General features: G+C 37.8%; 1 protein-coding gene across 3 annotated transcripts; it reads left to right on the forward strand.

The window, feature by feature from the left end:
- Positions 1-14,812: 14,812 nt before the first annotated feature.
- On the forward strand, positions 14,813-21,312 carry LOC132166999 (calcium-dependent protein kinase 26). 3 transcript variants are annotated; one of them, XM_059577885.2, is made up of 8 exons: positions 14,813-14,953; positions 15,304-17,428; positions 17,810-17,953; positions 18,048-18,200; positions 18,691-18,806; positions 19,040-19,207; positions 20,281-20,514; positions 20,817-21,312. In XM_059577885.2, exons 2-8 carry the CDS (start codon positions 16,630-16,632, stop codon positions 20,940-20,942), a joined length of 1,740 nt encoding a protein of 579 aa, XP_059433868.2. In that variant the 5' UTR covers positions 14,813-14,953; positions 15,304-16,629; the 3' UTR covers positions 20,943-21,312. The 3 variants fall into 3 exon arrangements, with proteins under 3 accessions (XP_059433868.2, XP_059433870.2, XP_059433869.2); XM_059577887.2 differs by having other exon boundaries at positions 18,054-18,200; XM_059577886.2 differs by lacking the exon at positions 14,813-14,953 and adding an exon at positions 15,077-15,118.
- The last annotated feature ends 225 nt before the right edge of the window (positions 21,313-21,537 follow it).

A 21,537-nucleotide genomic window follows, 5' to 3' on the forward strand; every position in this document is an offset into this window, starting at 1 on the left:
TTAAATTGTTGCATTATTTTCAACCTGAAGCTTGGTTGTGTGTTGGCGATTTCAATGAAATTGCTATGGATTCTGAAAATTTTGGAACTGTCCGTAGACCTTTGTGGCAAATGGTTGATTTTAGAAAGCTTTGGATTATACACACCTCACAAATCTTGGTTTTAAGGGACCTAAGTTTACGTGGCTTAACATGCAAGATGGTAACAATTTTATAAAAGAACGCTTGGATAGAGCGTTGGGGAATTCTGTATGGCTTGATATTTTCCAGGTGGTAAAGTTAAATGTTTTAGCTGCTTGTACATCAGATCATGCTCCTTTGTTTATCACAGCAATGGCCACCACGTAGGTTCAAATATGATGTGAGGTGGGGCAAACAATTGGTCTACAAAGAGGTGATTAAAAATGAGTGGAGACCAAAATCTGTTCAACCTGTAACATGGCATGATGTGGTTGGGAGGCTTGACCGTAGTCAAAGGGTTCTTCTTATATAGTGCAGTTGTGCTCATAGATGCCCAACGGAGGATTCTATTACAGCAAAAACAGAAGCGCTATGATTAATTCAGGAGGCTGAGGGAGTGCAAGATTTGAACGAAGTGAGAATTTTACAATCGGAGGTGGCCAGTATGGTGGAGCAACAAGATTTCAAGTGGAGATATCTTGCTAAAGAGCATTGGCTAAAGCATGGGGGTCAAAATACTAGCTACTATCACGCTTGTGTGAATCAACGACGTTGGGCCAATCATATTTCATACATAGTTGATGAGGGTGGGGTGGAACGTTCAACACCGGAATTGATTGATGAGGCATTTTTGAATTATTTCTGAGATATTTTTACAACTTCAAATCCTCATGGAATGGATGAATGTTTTGTGGGTTTTCCAAGTAAGGTGGACAGCGTGGGTCGTAGTGGGGGACTAGCTTTGATGAGGAGGGAGAGTGTGCGTGTAGATATCCAAAATTATAGTCGATGCTATATCAATGCTGTTGTCAAATTAGGTGATTGTTTACATCCATGGAAATTTACAGGGTTTTACGGACATCCTGAGGTGGGAAGGTAGAAGGAATCTTGGAGACTACTTAAATTGTTGCGTTCTTTTCAACCTGAAGCTTGGTTGTGTGTTGGCGATTTCAATGAAATTGCTTTGGATTCTGAAATTTTGGAACTATCCGTAGACCTTTGTGGCAGATGGTTGATTTTAGAAAACTTTAGATTATACACACCTCAAAGATCTTGGTTTTAAGGGACCTAAGTTTACATGGCTTAAAATAATCAATTTCTCAAGGAGCCTTCGGCAAAGGAGTTTAGCACTCCTTTGGCCCAAATGGCACCACTGAAAGCACCTAGCCCTAATGGGTTCCAACGTGTTTTTATCTCGACAATTGGGCCTCTGTGGGTCCTGAGGTATGTAAAGTTTTTTTGAGTTTTTTAATTCTTGTGCTTTGGAGGAAACTGTGAATTTCACTCATATTGCTTTTGTTCTGAAGAAGCAAAAACCTACCAAGGTGACTGATTTTCGACCTATAAGCTTATGTAATGTGGGTTATAAAATCATATCCAAGGTACTTGCTAACCGGCTGAAGATTATGAGATGTTAGATTCCATGCACACTCAGATGTGGGGAAAGGTGGGTTATATGGACCTCAAACTTGACATGAGTAAAGCTTATGACCGAGTGGAGTAGATGTTTATGGAGGAGGTGATAAGGAAGATGGGTTTTGCTGAAATATGGGTGCGGCTTGTCATGAAATGTTTGACCACAATTTCTTATTTGATTATTGTAAACGGGTGGCCGATGGGGTGCATTCGCCTAACAAGAGGTATTAGGCAAGGAGATCCTCTGTCCCCTTACCTGTTTATTTTGTGTGTTGAGGTTCTTAGTTTCAAACTTCATCAGGCAGAGAGGAATGGATATCTAGGGGGTCCCAACCTCTCCGAGAGGGCCTCGATTGAACCATTTATTCTTTGCCGACGACAGTCTTCTCTTTTGCAAGGCTACATTATCTTATTGGCATTGCCTTGCATTTATTATGGAATGTTATGAAAATGCTTCGGGGCAAAGGTTAAACAGAAACAAGACGACAGTTTTCTTTAGTAAAAACACTAGTGCCGAGGCTCGGGCTCTTATTCTAAATTTGATTGGTGTTCCATCCTCTCAAAGGTATGATAACTATTTGGGGTTCTGTCGTTGGTTGGGAAATCCCGTGTTAGGGAATTTCAACATATCACTGATAGGGTGAGGAAAAGAATTTTAGATTGGAAGATGAAGTTTCTTTCACAAGCTGGGAAAGAGATTCTTATTAAAGATGTTCTTCAAGCAATTCCGACTTACAACATGAGTATTTTATTGCTACAAAAGAAGCTATGTAATGATCTGAATGGTCTTATGTAAAGGTTTTTGGTGGGGGCACAAGAATGATGAAAAGAAAATACATTGGATGAGATAGGAGAAGATGGGTTGCTCAAAGAATCAAGGAGGACTAGGATCTAGGGATATTCATTGTTTTAACAGAGCGCTTTTAGCTAAACAAGGTTGGAGGTTGTTGTAGAATTCGAATAGTTTGGTGGGTCGGATTATCAAAGTCAAATATTTTTCTAGATGTACCTTTCTAGAAGCATCAAAGGGTACTAGGGGGTCTTTTGCTTGGAGGAGTATTTTTTTAGGCTTAGGGATTTGCTAAAGGAGGGATCGTACTGGTGCATTGGTGATGGGCAAAAGGTTCACATATGGGTTCCACAACCTACTACGTTTATGGTTCAATCCCCTTGCAGTATTCTTCCTTTTGGTGCTAAAGTAGCCGAGCTTATGGATCCTAATGTGGGGGTGGTCGAATGTTCCTTTAATTCAGTCTATTTTCAGTCAGGAAGAAGCTAATCTTATCTATAATATACCCCTTAGTAGGTACAATCAGTAGGATAAACTAATTTGGAGAGATGCCAAGACCGGTTTTCTCACAGTCCGTAGTTCCTATTTTACTGAAAATGATAAGAAAGCACTACTTATTGGGGATGGGTCTAATTCTTGGGATAATGACTCATCACGGAAGGAAATTTGGAGTCTTAAAGTTTTCAACCCTGTTAAAATATTTTTATGGCGAGCTTGCAGTACTATATTGCCTACTAAGTTAAATCTACTACGAAGGGGGGGGGGTGAAAACTTGATGAAGTTTTTATTCAAAGGCTTAAACTTTACAAATACATAAGTGTAGTATATATACAACCTTAAACCTAGTGTATCAAAAAGAATAATTACAATACAAGACTTTCCTTAGATACCAAGGAAAATGTTTCCCTTGTTGAACAAGGAACACGTTTTCCTTGTTGCACAAGTGTAAAATCTTGATATGGTTGGATCCCTTTGATTGTGAGCTATAATATCTTTCTTATTGGTTTTGAGAATCTGCACCATCTCTAATTTCTATGTTGCTGCGCTCGATCGCACACGATGTGCGATCGATCGCAATACCAGTAGGTTTTTGACCTTTTGCGCTCGAACGCACATTGGGCTTGCGCCCGATCACGGAACCAGTAGGTTTTTGACCTTTTGCAATCGAGCGCACTCGACTTGCGCTCGATTGCAGAACCAGAGAACACTAAGCATGATATCGGCTAACACCCTCCCGCAAGCTGATAGGTGGAGAAACCACCATCAGCTTAGACTTAAGAGAGAGGAACCGAAAAGATGAAAGACCTTTAGTCAACACATCTGCAACCTGATCATTTGTGGAGATGAACTTGATAACAACATCACGATTGAGGACCTTTTCTCGAACAAAATGATAATCCACCTCAATATGTTTCGTACGAGCATGAAAGACTAGATTGGATGCCAAGGCTAAAGCACTCAGATTATCACACCATAGAACATGGGGTACTTTGAGAAATATGCCAATTTCTTTGAACAACATCCTAATCCAGAAGAGTTCTGCTGTGGTGAGAGAAAGAGCTCGATATTCAGCCTCTGTGCTGGAGCGGGAGATCACAGCCCGTTTCTTTGCACTCCAAGCAATAAGACAATCACCAAGAAAGACAGCAAAGCCAGTGATGGACCGGCGGTCATCAGGGCATCCAGCCCAATCTGAGTCACAAAAGGCATTGACCTGTAGGTTACTCTTGGTGTAAAACAGACCATAATTGGAAGAACCATTAAGATACCTTAACACTCGTTTGGCTGCAATCCAGTGAGCTGAGGTAGGGGCATGCATGTGTTGACAAAGTTGATTAACAGAATAAGCAATGTCGGGACGTGTAAGTGTACAATATTGTAAAGCACCTACTATTTGCCTGTAAACCGTGGGATCAGTCAAAGGTTCACCTTCATATCTAGATAGTTTGGAGCCAGATGCACAGGGAGATTTGGAGGGTTTTGAGTCTGCCATGTGTGCTTTGCTGAGAAGATGAAGGATATACATGGTTTGGCAGAGATGAAGACCAGAAGCAATACGAGTAACCTGAATGCCAAAAAAGAAACTTAAGGGCCCCAAGTCCTTTAGAGGAAATTCCTGCTGCAACTTGTTAATGATGGTAGAGATAATCGCAGGGTGAGTACCAGTAATAAGAATATCATCAACATAAATAAGCATGTACACTTGAACAGAGTCATGTAAGTAAATAAACAGAGAGGTATCCACCAAAGATCCCTTGAATCCAAGTTCCAACAAAAAAGTAGAGAGACGAGTGAACCAGGCTCTAGGAGCTTGCTTGAGACCATAAATGGCTTTGTGAAGTTTACACACTTGATCAGGTGGTGCAGTTTGAACAAAACCTGGTGGCTGCTCCATGTATACCTCTTCTCCCAATGTGCCTTGCAAAAAGGCATTAGACACATCTAGTTGTCTGATGGACCAATCAAAGTGGACAGCAAGAGTAAGAATGATGCGAATGGTAGAAGCTTTGATCACTGGACTAAAAGTTTCAGTGTAGTCGATACCACTTTGTTGATCAAAGCCCTTAGCTACTAGTCTTGCCTTGAACCTCTCTATACTTCCATCGGCTTTCCTCTTGATTTTAAATACCCATTTGTTTCTGATCACATTGTGAAATTGGGGTCCAGGGCATAACGTCCAGCTGCCATTATGAATGAGAGCATCATATTCCAACTGCATTACAGCTTTCCAGCTTGGATCAGTGGCAGCTTGTTTATAGGTCATTGGTTCAAACTCAAGTAGTGTGGCTTGTTATAGTTGGAAATCAGGGAAGGGCTTAGGCTGTAGGGAACCAGTTCTAGACCTAGTAGTCATGGGTAAGGAGGTGGTGGTTGGTCGGGCGGGGCAAATGCTACTGGTAAGGTTGATCCAGAAGATGGTGAAGGAGATGGTGAGGGAAGTGGGGAGGAAGGGATGGATGGAGCAGGGGCAGGTTCAGGTGAAGTCTCAGCAGGAGTTGCAGTATGGTCAGAAACAAGTGGCATAATATATGGAATAGAACAGGAAACAGGGAGAAATAAGGGAGCATCACCTTGTGCAGTAATCTTGGATGGCAAATGTGAGTTGACTTGATCCTTGGCAGAGAATGATTGCTCATCAAAGATAATATGCCTTGACAAATATGCTTTGTTAGTGACAGGGTCTAGACATTTATACCCAGCAGAGTTGTAGCCTAGGAAAATACAAGGTTTGGATCGATTTTCTAGTTTGTGCAAACCAAAGGGCCTAAGGAGAGGATAACAAAGACAGCCAAACACTTGGAGTTTTTGATAGTTTGGTTCCCTATGATAGAGTTTAAAGTATGGTGAATGATATTGCAAAACTGGTGTAGGGAGCCTATTGATGACATACACAACTGTGAGAAAGGCATCAACCCAATACTTATTGGATAGATGGGAGTGAGCTAAGAAAGTGAGGGCTGTTTCAATAATATGTCTAAGTTTTCTTTCAGCCAAACCATTTTGTTGAGAGGTATGAGGACATGTTTTCCTATGGAGTATACCATGTTTTGTTAGAAAGGATTGGAACTGGAGAGAATTATATTCACCTCCTCCATCAGATTGGAGTTGTTTGATTTTGGAGGTGAACTGATTTTCTACTAGAAGTTTGAATTTAACAAAGTGTTCAAAAACTTATGATTTAGTATGTAAAGGATAGATCCAAGTAAATCTTGAGAAATCATCAACAAAGATAACATGGTATTTGTAACCACTAACCGATTGAATTGGTGATGTCCAGACATCAGAATGGATTAGTTCAAGGGGTTGCTTTGATACACGATTGGATACTTGAAAAGGCTGTTGTTTACTCTTGCCAAGTTGACATTAAATGCATGTAGAATTTTTATTAAAATTAAAACTTGTAACAGGAAAAGAAGTGTTCTTGACAACACGGTTAACAATATCCAAAGAAGGGTGTCCTAATCTAAAGTGCCACACTAAAGAGGTGGTTTTTATTCCTAACAAAACAATAAAATTCTTGGTGTCTCTATGAGAGGTCCTTCCAAGCTTCAAGGGGTACAAGCCATTCTCACACCTCCCCTCCAAGAGTGTTGCATGGATCAGCAGATCCTTGAAAAAATAATGAGAAGAGGTTAGGATAAAGTAGCAAAAATTGTCAAGGCAGAACTTATGAATAGAAAGAAGATTGGCAGAGGCCTGAGGACAATATAATATATTTGTAAGTTGAAAGTCAGTGTTGGGTGTAGAGAGAAGAGTTGAACCAGTGTTTTCTATAGCCAAACCAGTGCCATTGCCCACTGCAACTTCCTCTGTCTGCTGGAAAGGCTGCTGAATCTGTAGATTCTCAAGCTGATTTGTGATATGAGCATTGGCACCACTGTCTGCTATCCACTGCTGTTCTTCATAGTTTGGATTGGTCTGTACAACCATGGCAGCCAAATGGTCAGGGAGATGTTTGCCCTGAAAAGCATAGTCCATTCTATGAAAACAATCCAATGCAGTATGACTAATTCTTCCACAAATCTGACAGGGAGCTCTAGGACCATGAGAGAAGGGTTGGTCCTGATATATTGATGATGAGTTAGGCATGTGCTATTTTGTGGGATAGTTATTGCTCGAATTGGACTGCCTTGGGGGATATTGATTTCCCTGATTGAGACTTCGGTTGTACTACTAATTTGGGAAGGAGAAGTGGCCTCTTTGGTGCTGGTTGAAACCTCTGCTGTATTGCAGAGGATCACGGCTAAATTGAGGGCCACGGCTGAGTGGTTGGGAGTAAGGCCTAGGTGCTGTGTAATTATTGCCTTGTCTTGGAAAGTCGTTTCTGGATGGGAATCTGGAAGACATAGGGATTCTGCCCTTGGAAAATTGAGAGTGTATAGGAGTATGTGCTGTGAGAGCAAACGTTGATGAATCTTGGATAGGTGTGTAGTGTTGTTGTAGCAGCAACTCATGACTAAGGAGTTCATCCTGAAAATCTTCAAAACTGATGGTGTTTGTACGGGTGTGAAACGAGTATGTGGTGATAAAGGTGGTGAAGGATGAGTTCAAACCATTAAGGATAGAGGAGATGATTTCAGCTTCAGGTATAGGGTTACCTGCTGCACCAAGTTGATCATCAAGATTCTTTACAGTTTGAGGTATGGGGTCCTTATGACAGACTTTGAAGTTGTTTCTTGAGGTTGGCAATCCGAGACTTGGATTTATAGGCAAATTTGGTTGCTAAGGCAATCCATGCTTGATGAGAGGTATCAAAGCCATAAACTGTGGCCAGGACTTTCTCTGAACGAGAGGCTGTGATGATGTTGAGAAGGAATTGGTCCTTTTTGTTCCAGTTGGTATATTCTGGATTGGGAGAAGTTTTGCCTTCATCGTCAGTGATTGATTGTGGAGGGCATGGTTCTAAACCATCCACAATTGCCATGAGATCATAGGTGCACAGAATGGGGTTGATCTGCATCACCCAGCTGGTATAGTTGCCTGAATCAAGCTTGAGAAGAGAGTTTTGGGTGGTAGTAGGTGGAACAAAGACTAAATTAGCTGCTGCCATGGTATAGACAGTGCTGCAGAATCAAAAGGAAAATATGGCATTGGCCTAAAGGTGTTCTGATACCATGAAAACTTGATGAAGTTTTTATTCAAAGGCTTAAACTTTACAAATACATAAGGGTAGTATATATACAACCTTAAACCTAGTGTATCAAAAACAATAATTACAATACAAGATTTTCCTTAGATACCAAGGAAAACGTTTCCCTTGTTGAACAAGGAACATGTTTTTCTTGTTGCACAAGTGTAAAATCTTGATATGGTTGGGTCCCTTTGATTGTGAGCTGTAATATCTTTCCTTATTGGTTTTGAGAATTTGCACCGTCTCTGATTTCTGCATTGCTGCGCTCGATCGCACACGATGTGTGATCGATCGCACTACCAGTAGGTTTTTGACCTTTTGCGCTCGAACGCACATTGGGCTTGCTCTCGATTGCGGAACCAGTAGGTTTTTGACTTTTTGCGATCGAGCGCACTCGACTTGCGCTCGATCGCAGAACCAGAGAACACTGAGCATGATATCGGCTAACAGGGGGGGTACTAAAGGAAGCTATTTGTATTTTTTGCACCCAAGAGGTAGAATCGACGAGGCATGTACTGTGGGACTGTCTAGCTACTCGAGATGTGTGGAGGGCTTGTGATTGAAAAATTCAAAAAGCTCAAGTTAAAGGGTCTGAATTTCGTGAGGTATGAGATGCTTTGGTCAAGCGATGTAGTCAGAGGAGTTGGCTTTTTTGGCGATATTGGCAAGAAACATCTGGTTTCGCAAAAATTCTTTTGTGCATGGGGGAGAGTTTTCTCATCCTAACAAACTCATTCGCGATGCAGAGAGGTCTCTTCATGAGTTCTGGTAGGTTAAGTTCTCAGATGATACTCATGGTTACCAACCAGTTGTAGAAACTCATGCGTTGTGGCAACCTCCACCTGCTGGCATATTTAAGGTTAATTGGGATGTTGGGTTTAATCCCACATTGAAGCGCATGGGAGTTGGGCTTATAGTTTGTGATGATCATGGTAGGGTCCATGCGGCTCAAAGTAAAACTCTAAGTTCATATCAGGAGCCTGTGGTTGGAGAGGCTTTAACGGCACTACAGGCAATGGAGTTCAGCAGGGACCTAGGCTTGCAAGATATTCTTCTTGAGGGTGACTCTTTGCAGGTGGTTACTATGATCTTGGAACAGGGAGAGAACTGGTGTCATTTTGGGCATATTGGAGCTGATATCAAATTGCTTTTGGGTTCCTTTAGAAGCTGGGACATTAAGCATGTGAAACGGACCCAAAATAACGCAGCTCATTGATTAGCAAAGGAAGCAATTAGGAAGTAATGGATAGGGTGTGGATGGAAGAAATTCCATTATGTATCTTTGACACTATTTTCTCATAGCAGTTTGCTCTTGTTGTCTAGAGTTTTTGTACTCTAAATTTGATTTTCTAATGAAGATTGTCAACTTATTTCAAATATATATATATATATATATATCAAAACAATGTCAATGTCTTCCAAAGCTAACAAAAAGATAAAAATGCTTCTATATAGTTCTCAATAAGACAAAAATACCCTTATAAATTCAAAAAAAAAATTAAAAGAAAAATTTTAATTAAAAAATAAAGATTTTTTAAACGAAAATTTTTTTAAATAATTTTTTTTTAAAAAAAGGGAAATTTTTATTTTTAAAAAAAAAAAAACATTTTTTTTTTTAATTTTGTTTTAGAAAACGAAAATTTTTATTTTCTTAAAAGAAAATTGTTAATTTTTTAAAACATAATTTTTTTTATTTAAAAAAGTTATAAAACAAAAAAAATAAAAAAATAAAATTATAACAAAAAAATAAAAATTAATTTTGTTCTTATAAAAAGGATTTTTTAAAAAAAAAATTTTAATTTGCCACTGGATTTTTTTTATTTTTTATTTTTTTAGTTTTAAGCATTTCCTAGAAGGTTTAGTATTTTTTTGTTTTTATTTTACTAAGGGTAGTTTCGTCATTAGAAAAAAAATATTGACAATTTTTGATAGTTTGAAGAAAAATTGTCAATTAGTGATAATTTGAGTGAGTATGCGAACTTTTCCCTATATATTTTTTAAAGAATGAGGGACGGAAGAAGGGGATTGCCCTTGGCCTCTCCCAACTCATGGGGCTCAGCCTCCTGCCACCAAGCCATAGCGTGGTTCTCACAAAAAAAATTAAAAAAAAAAAATAGTTCTAATTCCTCGCTTAGTGGGTTGCCCATATAGCCCATGACCACTTCCAACTCATAAAAGGTGAAAAAAAAAATTTGTTGTTGCATATGGGCCCTTAGTAACATAATTTTTATTGGTCTTTGGCTCCTGCTGCCTTGTGGCGGCCCTTGTCCCTGACCTTATAATGCATACTTCAAGGGTTGTGTTTGGATACATGGGCATCCACGAATCTATCAAGGGGAATTCTTATCGGTGCAACACCGATTCAGCCGACCACTCCAGTTCCAGGTTGAATTCCCAGCAGCTTGTCATTACTCCCACCAAGGAAAAATCCACCCTTCTGAAAAGAAAATTGTTACCTTATTTATTTATCCTATCAAGGAATAAGAATCAAATAAATAATCAATTCAAAATATTTAATTCCACAAAATAATCTTTATTTAGAATAAATCACAAAATATATGTAGCATACGTGCCCTATCTTAATTAGAATTTCTTACCTGAACAACTAGAGAATTCGAAAAAATCCTACTGGAGAGTAAAGGAAAGTTCTTGGAAAGTTCTTGGAGTTGAAGGGGGGGGCATTTGACCGCTCTTGACCCCTCCCTGCCACCTGGTCACCACAACGTGTTCACACAGTCCGATCCATGCATTGTTGGAATTGTTGGTTGACCGTGACACGTTTTTCAATTGTAACAGTTGCCAAAGTTTTCGGTCATCGTGGCACAATATAATCCATTGGATTATATTGTGTCCACTTGCCAAGGGCAAGTGGGGTAAGTGTACTATTGTTTTGTGGACTTAGTGCGGGTGTTCGTTGGTATAATTATAAAGGCTGTTTCGCAATCCTCCCATTGCACAGCGAAACCTCACAAGAAAGAAAGAACAGCTCGATCTGATACCAGCCGGCAAGAAGTACTGCATTTCTTATTAACGTACGGAAATAATCAGAGAAAAAACAAAACAAAAACAGAAAAAAGAAAAGGTATTTAATTATCGGCTTTTCTTCTTTTGCCAAGTTTTGTTGAGCATTCTTTGTCACCTTTGGTGTTCCTGGTTTGAGTTATTATATATTTCTGTTTTTTGTTTTCATAGTCACCATTTGTTCAATCTTCTCATGAACGTAAACATTTGCTTCTCGGTAGACTCTCCTTCTGTACAAAAGATTTGAGGGGTCTAGTTTTTCCTGTTGTGTTTGCGGAATCTGAATGAAAAAAGAGTTTCTTAATTGTCATAGATATTGGTATCCTTCCTGTGAAAACCATGTCGTTTGGTTAAAAGAATGTTTTGCTATATCTCAACTGTTGTTATTTTTACACGAGATTTTTATATTTTGTATTTTCTAAAGAAGGATACTTGTACTGCATATTTCAAGGGCTGTGTCGTTTGGAACAACATCTTGTATACATGGGGGCATCCGCAAATCTATCAAGGGGATATGTAATCGGCGCAACACCGATTCTGTCGACCACTCCAGTTCCAGCTTGAATTCCCAGCAGCTTGAAAACTCACCTGCCATTACTCCCACCAAGAAAGAAGCCATCGTTAGCCGTTCTGAAAAGAGAAGTTCACTTCTGAGGCGGTTGCACCGAATGTGGCAAACCAGAAAAAGGTGGTTTTCATGAGGATCCCTAGCTTGGATGTGCAGACTGTGATGGAGACTACCACCGAGAGGAAGGTTGTTGAGGCTTACCACTCTCGCTTGGGGTTATCCTTAGAAACCTAAAGCCTGAGAACTAGCTTGTTTTTTTTACAAATATGATGAATCCTGTCTCAACAACGGCGTTTTAAGGTACAAATATTTTAGTTCCTAATGTTGTCTGTGAGATGCAAGAAGAATTTTTATGTTTTAAGGTTGTATGTTTATTGTGCATGCATATATATGTAGTAAATCATAAACGTGAAACATGCTCTTATACGTCTTACAGATAATATCCTTCAATAATTAATGATTTTATTCAAACCCTCAACACAAGGGATTTCTTTATTTCATCCAAAAGACCTCTTTATTTATTTGATTATCGAGCTGTAGCGTCTACAGTACTTGCAGTCTTTTATACTGACTTGGCGGCAAAGCCAGAAGAAAGTTAGTGATGAATCTTTGAGAAACGTTTTCAATTTCTGTCATTTTCTTCATGAAAGGTTAAAAAGTTGTTGATTAGGAAAATTATGCACAAAAACTCTCTGTAATGTCGAATCTAGGCCAATTTATTCCTTTGCTGGAAGATCATGATCTTTTATGCCCTATTTGTACGTTATGGAAACATTCTCCCTGGCCCCTCAACTCCTTTGCTCATCAGAACAACTCTAAACCCTAGCTCTTCATTTGATTTTACTTCTGAATCTTAATGTTTTCGCTTTCTCTTGCTTTATTGAATCTAGGCTGTCTATAAAATTTTTAATTTATTTTCTTTTCCTCAAGTTCTCTACTATGATTTAGGATGAAAAAAAAAAAAAAGGTTTAACTTCAATGCATCATTACATAAAAGTGTTGTTTTGCAGCAACCAATAAAAGAAGGACACACCACATAAGGCAAAAAAAATGCACAAAAAAAAAAAACCTACTGCCTAATGCACTTGATTTTCAACTCAAAGAAGAAGAAAAGTTGAAAGCAAAGAGAGAAAGAAGAAGACAGTGGGTATGCGGCCAGCCTAGGTCTGGCCAGCCACTGAGACCACTGTTGGGTCTCGCCGGCCGTGGGTTTGTTGAAATGTTAGCTGCCACCATGCAGAGGTAACTTTTCTTTCTTTTTTCTTTGGTTTTTTCTAATGGGTCTCAAGGCGTGGGTCTTGCTTCGGTGAGACCCACAACATGGCTCCAGTGTCGTAAGTGATAGTATGGCTCTAGCATTTTGATCTTCGGTTTTAGGATGATAAAATCTCAAAAAGGGTTAACCTTCCTCTCTAGGTTTTAGTTTTGAATCCAAAAGTGAGTTTTTAGGCATTAGAAACAAGTTTTGTGGTATTAGAATCGATTTTTTAGGCTGGGACCTAAGTAAAAAATGTGTACAAAATATAAATTTTTTAAGTACTTTGAGAGATAGAGACCAGAGCCATATCACCCATAGTAAAAGGTCATAACTTTTTTTATTAGTAAGAAATTATCACCCATGAGAATCTAAATTTTTTTTTTTAAAAAAAAAAAAAACATTATGACTTTGTTTACTGAAAGAAGCCGAGAAAACTTGGGATTTATGTTCGAAACTCATTGAGTTGCAAACTGTTTATTGGGACTAGCTCTCAAGCGAATCCCAACTTATTTGATTTATGTTTGGCCTTATGTGACAATGGTGGTTATACGAAGTGATTCTGCTTTAAAATAATTCTCAGTCATTAAAAAAAAGAGTAAGTCAACATACTCTCTTCAAACTACAACTCAATTGACAATATTCTCCACAAACTTTCAATTGTGACAATGTCCTCCCAAACTATCAAAACATTGTTAATATTCCCCCAAGACTAGCAAAAAGATAAAAATGCTCCTATATATTTCACAATAAGACAAAAATACTCCTATAAATTCGAAAGGAATAATAATTTTTTATTTTAAATTAAAAACAAAACAAAAATATTTTTCATTTAAAAAAATGTTTTTTTTTTTATTTTATTTAAAAAAAAAAATTATTTTTTATTTTTAATAAGAAAATTTTGTAGTTTTTTTTTTTTTTTTTTTTTTTTAAAAAAAAGATATTTTTTATTTTTTTAAACGATTTTTTATTTTTTATTTTTTGTAGTTTTAGGTTTTTTCTAAAAGTTTTAGTACTTTTTTGTTTTTATTTTACTAGGGGTAGTTTTGTCATTGGGAAAACATTGACAATGCTTTGGTAATTTAAGAAAACATTGTCACAATTGAAAATTTAGGGAGACATTATCAATTAAATGGTAATTTGAAGGATATGTGAACTTTCCCCTTAAAAAAATATATATACAAATTCAATTTTCTTTGGGCTATGTTCTTGTAATTCTCTCTTTTCCTCCATTTTGAACCCTTTGTTTATAGCACCCCTCTCTCTTTCTCCTTCCCTATTTCACTTCCAAAAAAAAAACTTTTAAAAACTTTTTTCATTTCTCACAAATATCAATATCTTATTTTTACATTTATATCAGTCAATAACTTTTATTATTATTTAAATAATAACAAAAACAAAACACACCCATGTCATTAGGCCTTGTTCGGTAAAAGGGTTAGAGTTGGCCTAGACACTATTTATCACCATTTCCCAAAAAAATTAACATTAAAATATTCTAACTTTTTCACCTTTTATATTAAATCATTCACTTTTTATTATTATTCAAATAAAAAAATCACTACAAAACAAAATTTTTTCACTTTTCATTTTTTTTTATACTAAATATTCTTATTTTTTTTCACATCAATCTACATTAATTACATTGTCTAAACTAACCCATTTACCAAACATCACCCTAGAAGAGGCGGCTGCTTATACTGTATTAAAACCTACGAGAAATGCGCGTTAGAAGAAAATTGGATTTGGGCCACCCTTGAAGTTTCTTAATTACCACGCACTCGCAGGATTGAAGGCCTTGAAGCCACATTCTCCCACCCACATACAACCCCGCACACCTCTAGTTTCACGCGCTATTATTCTTCGTGTAAGAGAGACAATAGTGGATATTAACGGCGGCGTCGCGGCGACATCATAAAATAACAACAAAACCCAAAGTAAATAAATAAAAATCGAAGAAGAAGAAGAAGAAGAGTAGCCGTTAAAAATGGAAGTTTATTAGATCAATTATTTTTCTTCAAGTCTCCATTGAACATCTCCATCTTTGAGCTACGTGGACTCTGTTTCCCTGCTCTCTCATTTTCACCTACTGGGTACTAGTTCCGTCCCTCTCCCTCCTTAACTTTTATGCATGTTTTGTTGTTTACGTGTTCGTCGTGTTGACTTTTTCATTTCTTCTGCAATTTTTTTTCATTTTTCTGTTTCAAAATTTGATCCTTGGATATTCAGCTAGCAGGGTGATCAATGAATTCCTATGGGTCTGTTTCTTTTGTATTTTTCCTTGGAAAAAGATTTTGGTCTTTTGTTTGATCTTTGTCACCAACAAAATAACGCCGCGTTCATTTTGATTTAGTGTTTGTGTTTTACTGCATATTTGTTGTGTTCATATTTTTCAAGCTTCTTTATTTAGGATTAGGGGCTGATAAGTCTGTGATTTTGTCAGTGAATGGGGAGATACTTGTTGTGCAAAAGGCGGTGAAAATCAGCGCAGGCGACTTGCGGGTTGTTTGGTGGGCATCCTTAATCTTCCAAAAGGAAAGTTTTATTTAGGATTAGGGGCTGGTTGAGTCTTTGATTTTGTCAGTGAACGAAGAGGTTCTTGATTGTTCAATAGGCGGCGAAAGTTGGTGTGGGCGAATTTGTTTGGTGGGCATCCTTGAATCTTCCAAAGGGAAATTTTTATGTAGGATTAGGAGCTGGTTGAGTCTTTGATTTTGTCAGTGAATGAAGAGGTTCTTGATTGTGCAATAGGCGGTTAAAGTCAGCGTGGGCGAATTGTGGATTGTTTCGTGGGCATCCTTGAATCTTCCAAAAGGAAAATTTTATTTAGGATTAGGGGCTGGTTGAGTCTTTGATTTTGTCCGTGAACGAAGAGGTTCTTGATTGTGCAATTGGCGGTTAAAGTCGGTGTGGGCGAATTGTGGGTTGTTTGGTAGGCATCCTTGAATCTTCCAAAGGGAAATTTTTATTTAGGATTAGGGGCTGGTTGAGTCTTTGATTTTGTCAGTGAACGAAGCGGTTCTTGATTGTGCATCTTGACTGTGCAATAGGCGGTTAAAGTCGGCTGGGCGAATTGTGGGTTGTTTGGTGGGCATCCTTGAATCTTCCAAAGGGAAATTTTTATTTAGGATTAGGAGTTGGTTGAGTCTTTGATTTTGTCAGTGAACAAAGATGTTCTTGATTGTGCAGTAGGCGGTTAAAGTCGGTGTGGGCGAATTGTGGGTTGTTTGGTGGGCATCCTTGAATCTTCCAAAGGGAAATTATTATTTAGGATTAGAGGCTGGTTGAGTCTTTGATTTTGTCAGTGAACGAAGCGGTTCTTGAATGTGCAATAGGCAGTTAAAGTCGGCTGGGCGAATTGTGGGTTGTTTGGTGGGCATCCTTGAATCTTCCAAAGGGAAATTTTTATTTAGGATTAGGAGTTGGTTGAGTTTTGATTTTGTCAGTGAACGAAGATGTTCTTGATCGTGCAATAGGCGGTTAAAGTCTGCCTGGGCGAATTGTGGGTTGTTGGGTGGGCGTCCTTGAATCTTCCAAAAGGGAAATTTTTATTTAGGATTAGGGGCTGAGGTTCTTCATTGCGCAATAGGCGGTTAAAGTTGGCGTGAGCGAATTGTGGATTGTTTTGTGGGCATCCTTGAATCTTCCAAAAGGAAAATTTTATTTAGGATTAGGAGCTGGTTGAGTCTCTGAATTTCTCAGTGAATGAAGAGATTATTGATTGTGCAATAGGCAATTAAGTGAGCGTGGGTTAATTGTGGGTTGTTTCATGGGCATCCTTGAATCTTCCAAAAGTAGATCTTTTCGGCTCAACTACTCTGTTTCTGACCACTCCAGTTCTAGCTTGAATTCCCAGCAGTTCATTGCCGCAGAGATCTCCAAAGAAAACCCCAAAGATGAAAACGTTCCTCACCTTTCTGACCAATCCAGTTCCAGCTTGAATTCTCAAGAGCTCATTGCCCCAGAGATCTCCAAAGAAAACCCCAAAGATGAAAACTTACCTGCCATTAATCCCCCCAAGAAAGAGGCCATCGTGAGCCGTGGAATTAATAACAAAGCTTATCATGTCTTGGGACATAAGACCGCTAACTTCCGTAAGCTGTACGTGTTGGGTCGTGAATTACGACGGGAACTGCGTGGGAGTACTTATTTATGCATGGAGATTGCCACGGAGATTAAGTATGCCTGTAAGTTTATCTCAAAGAAGAAGTTGAATTCTGAGGAGGAAGTGGAGGATGTTAGGAGGGAGATTCAGATACTGCACCATTTAGCAGGTCACAAGAATATTGTGACCATCAAGGCTGCTTATGAGGATCCCTCGTATGTGTATATTGTGATGGAGCTTTGTGAAGGTGGTGAATTGTTTGAACGGATCAACCAGAGGAGACGTTACAGTGAGAGAGAGGCTGCTGAATTAACAAAGATCATTGTAGGGGTTGTTGAGTATTGCCACTTGCTCGGGGTTATGCATAGAGATCTAAAGCCTGAGAACTTCTTGTTGCTTGACAAAGATGATGATTTCTCTCTCAAAGCTGTTGATTTTGGGCTCGCTGTTTTCTTTGAACCAGGTAACTTAACAAGCGCCTGTACTTGTTTCTCTTTTAATTTGGATTTTTTAGATGAACTGGTTGCAAGTTAAGAAGTTAAAGCACCTGAATTAGTGCCTCTGTAATTAATTTGTTTGTTTTTTGAAATTATTCTGGTCCTAATGTTTTACCTTAAATGCAATGAAGCATTTGTACATTTTAAGGTTCTATGTTTATGTGCATACCTATCTGGTAAATGTGAACAAAACGTGGAGACGTATTTTATAATAAATAACTTGCAAGATAATTTTTTCAATTTTGTGAAGTTAATGCTGTTGCTTTTAGATAATTATTAAAGAGCTAGAATACATTTCTTGAGGTGTAAAGGGAGATACTAAAACTTTATTTGGCTTGCTACTTCAGGCCAAGTTTTCACTGATATGGCTGGAAGCGGACATTACATGGCTCCCGAGGTAATCGACAGGCGGTATGGGCCAGAAGCAGAGGTATGGACAGCAGGGGCCATACTATATAAATTGCTAAGTGGTGTGCCTCCACTTTGGACAGGTATCTATGATTTGGTATGCTTTTGCAAATTTGCAATGAATAAAATTTCCATTGTGTGTGCTTGTGCTGAAAGCTTTACATGTTAACAATTCAGAAACAGAACAGGGAGTATTTGATGCAGTGTTGAAGGGACATATTGACTTTGAATCAGACCCATGGCCCCAAATATCTGGCAGTGCAAAGCACCTAATCCGGAAAATGCTATGTTCTCAGCCTTCAGAACGTTTGACTGCTCATGAAGTTTTATGTATGTTTGAAACCCTTTCTGTCATTTTCATCATGATCTTATGCAATTATTTGAACCATCTAATGTAGACTGAAAGAATTAAACTGCTCTTTTTTTCCTTTGTTGATGTTCATTTTCCATGTTGCTATTACTGCATGCACGAGTAATAGGCATTGCAATCATTTTGTAGAACATGTATAAGCTGCCAAGGCACTACATTGTAGGTGTTTTCCGGTGTTACGAAAACTTAAGACTTTGCAAATAGATTTTCAGGTTGATCTATTATGCACTCAATGTTACTTAGCTTGTAATGCTACGTTATATTCTCCTTTTAAATAGGGATTTGTAATATGTTTCTTTCATCAGAGTTCTGTTAGTTTTGGAAATTAGAATAATAAAAAAAACTTCTCAAGTGAGAATTTACCATACTTGTTACTGTAGCTTGTTACCTTGTTATTTGAACAAATTTCAAGATCGAATTGAGATTTATCTTTCTTAGTTGTTTGTTTAGGCCATCCTTGGATACGTCAAAATGGAGTTGCTCCTGATACAGCACCGGATCCAGCTGTACTTTCTCGTTTAAAACAGTTCTCTGCAATGAATAAGTTTAAGAAGAAAGCTTTACGGGTAAGTACTGGTGCATGGCATAGAGAGAGAGAGAGAGAGAGAATGTGTGCGTGTGTGTGCGTGTATTATGAGTTTGAATAAACGTTTGGATGCAGCATTGCACTCTATATCAGTTTGGCTGTTTATTTTAGAAGCATACTGATGTTTGATGTTGACTTTTGCTATGCTTCTTTTAATAGCAGATTTAGTATTCATATTGATGGAACTTCTATGTCTCTGTTTTGTGCTATTAGGTAATAGCTGAAAGCCTTTCTGAGGAAGAGATTGCTGGTTTGAGAGAGATGTTTAAGGTGATGGATACTGATAACAGTGGTGCAATTACGTATTATGAACTGAAAGCTGGTTTGCAAAGATATGGCTCTGTCTTGAAGGATACAGAAATACTTGGTCTTTTGGAAGCCGTAAGACGTTTGTTTCATAGCTAGTACTTGATTTGTCGGTGTTTATTGTGTAGTTCCATCATCATCTAATTCTTTCTGTTCATTTTCTTTGTCTTCCTCTTCACCATCATTTTCTTTTTCTTTTTCTTTCAATTGGCTATTCTATGTTCATTATAACGTGAATGCTTGTTTGCTATCATTTCATTTGAGTTCAGATATATTGCATGTGGCTGAATTTAGGATATATTGGGATCCACATTAATTCTGTGTTTTCGATTATCAAAATACGTAGTTTATATTGATAATTAAGTTTGTGATGTCATGTTATATTAGGAACTTGGAAAATAAAAACTTGGGTAAAGTTGATCCTGAAATGAAATTCCTTTATTTGTCACGCTCTACTTTAATATGGTTGGGTTTTCTGAAGGTGAAGGTTTGTGTATCGTATACTCTGTGACAACATTCTATATGAAGATTTTTATATTAGAAAAATTAATGGCAAAATGGAGGATTTTTTCCCATCCGCTTTGTAAGATAGTTGTCGGAGTATTGGGCCATTTTTCATTCAAAGGTTAGCATATTTGTTTCTCCTTTTGAGGAAATGTGTTGTCAATGAGGAAGTTGGGATCATGGGAAAATTATTTGTCATACTTGGTGCTCCTTTTGGTTTGGAATTTGCATATTCATAAGCTAATATGTCTGCATTGTTTGTAACGCTTTTTGGGAAATTAAGAAGTTTTGTTGTCTCTTCCTTTATCATAATAGAAAATTGGTGGACATTGGACTTCATTATCCTTTATGCTACAAGAATCCCTTAATTACCCCTTTTCAAGGATAATTGAAGTTTCATATGGGGTTGCCGCTCATAGCCTTGTTTGTTGGGTTCATTACATTCTGTTTATCTGAGCAATTTTAATTGTGTTCCTGCTGATTTAGGCAACAGTTGGACTATCAACTATGGTCCCATAATTCTTTTAATTTATCATTTAAGTTTAATATGGGGTTGTCATTGCCATATTGGACTATCTTGCTCACGATGTTATTTCGTGAATTCAATATGTTCTGTTTACCTGAGCCATTGTAGCTATGTGCAGGCTGATGTGGACTATAGTGGCACTATCGAATATGGGGAATTTATAGCTGCAACAATTAATCTTAACAAACTAGAATGTGAGGAAAATCTCATTGCAGCATTTCAATACTTCGACAAGGATGGAAATGGTTACATCACAGTTGATGAGCTCCAGCAAGCTTGTCCAGAACATAACATGACTGTCGCTTATCTTGAGCATATTGAAGATATAATCAGAGATGTTGATCAAGATAATGTAAGTCATCTGAATTTGTTTCTCTTAATCAGAGAACTTTATGTCAACAAACGTTTATGCACTCTAATATAATTCTCTTTGAATGATTTTTAAACTTGAACCAATAAGTTTTGAATGGCCTGTCAAAGCTTTTAAATTTGTATTTCCTTTTACTTGTCTGCGTGATTGGATTCTTTCCATATATGCAATTGAATTTCTCTCTCTCTCTCTCTCTCTCTCTCATTTTTTACCATTTTGCATTAAGAGTTAGCTTGCATCTGGATTCCAATCTCAGATGTTCTGATGTATATTTGTTGTTTTAGGATGGAAGGATCAATTATGGTGAATTTGTTGCTTTGATGCGAAAGGGTAATGTTGATATTGGAAGACGAAACACACAAAACAGACTCAAATTGGGTTCAATCTGGATTGTATTGCCGCTTTCATGATTTCCTTCAACAAGGGGGCGCAAAAGCTTTCTTGATTTACATCCAAAAGACTTGTTTATTTCTGTTGTGTCTAAACTTGTTGTCCTGTATATTGACTTGGCACGTTGGCTGGCTGTACAGCAAAGGCAGAAGAAAATTAGTGATGAAGCTTTGAGAAACAATTTCAATTCCTTGGCTCGAAAACCATATCTTGTGTTACAAAAGATTTGGGCCCCGGAGGTTCTGTGCTTGAGCATTTACTAGAGGGATGCATCAATGGTGCTGTGTGACTGATCAAGAAAATATTTGTTAGCTTTGTACACTTAATATGGAATAGGATCGGAGCCATTTCATGATTAAGATTTAATGTTGTATTTAATAGTGTGGATGTGCAACGCGATAAATATGTTGGCATGTTATTCAAAATATTTATCTGATGTGACATTATTTACACTGTTAAATACAATAACATTAAATCATGACCATGAAATGACTCTTCTCAATTTCAAGTGAAAAGTTTAGAGTGCAAGGTTTTACAGCTTTTCAATTTAATTAATTATTGGTGTTTTCATTTGGGGGTTTCTGTTTATATGTGAAAGAATAGGGATTTGATTCA

This window comes from Corylus avellana, chromosome 2 (assembly GCF_965113065.1).
Source record: "Corylus avellana chromosome 2, dhCorAvel1.hap1.2, whole genome shotgun sequence".
NCBI lineage: Eukaryota > Viridiplantae > Streptophyta > Magnoliopsida > Fagales > Betulaceae > Corylus > Corylus avellana.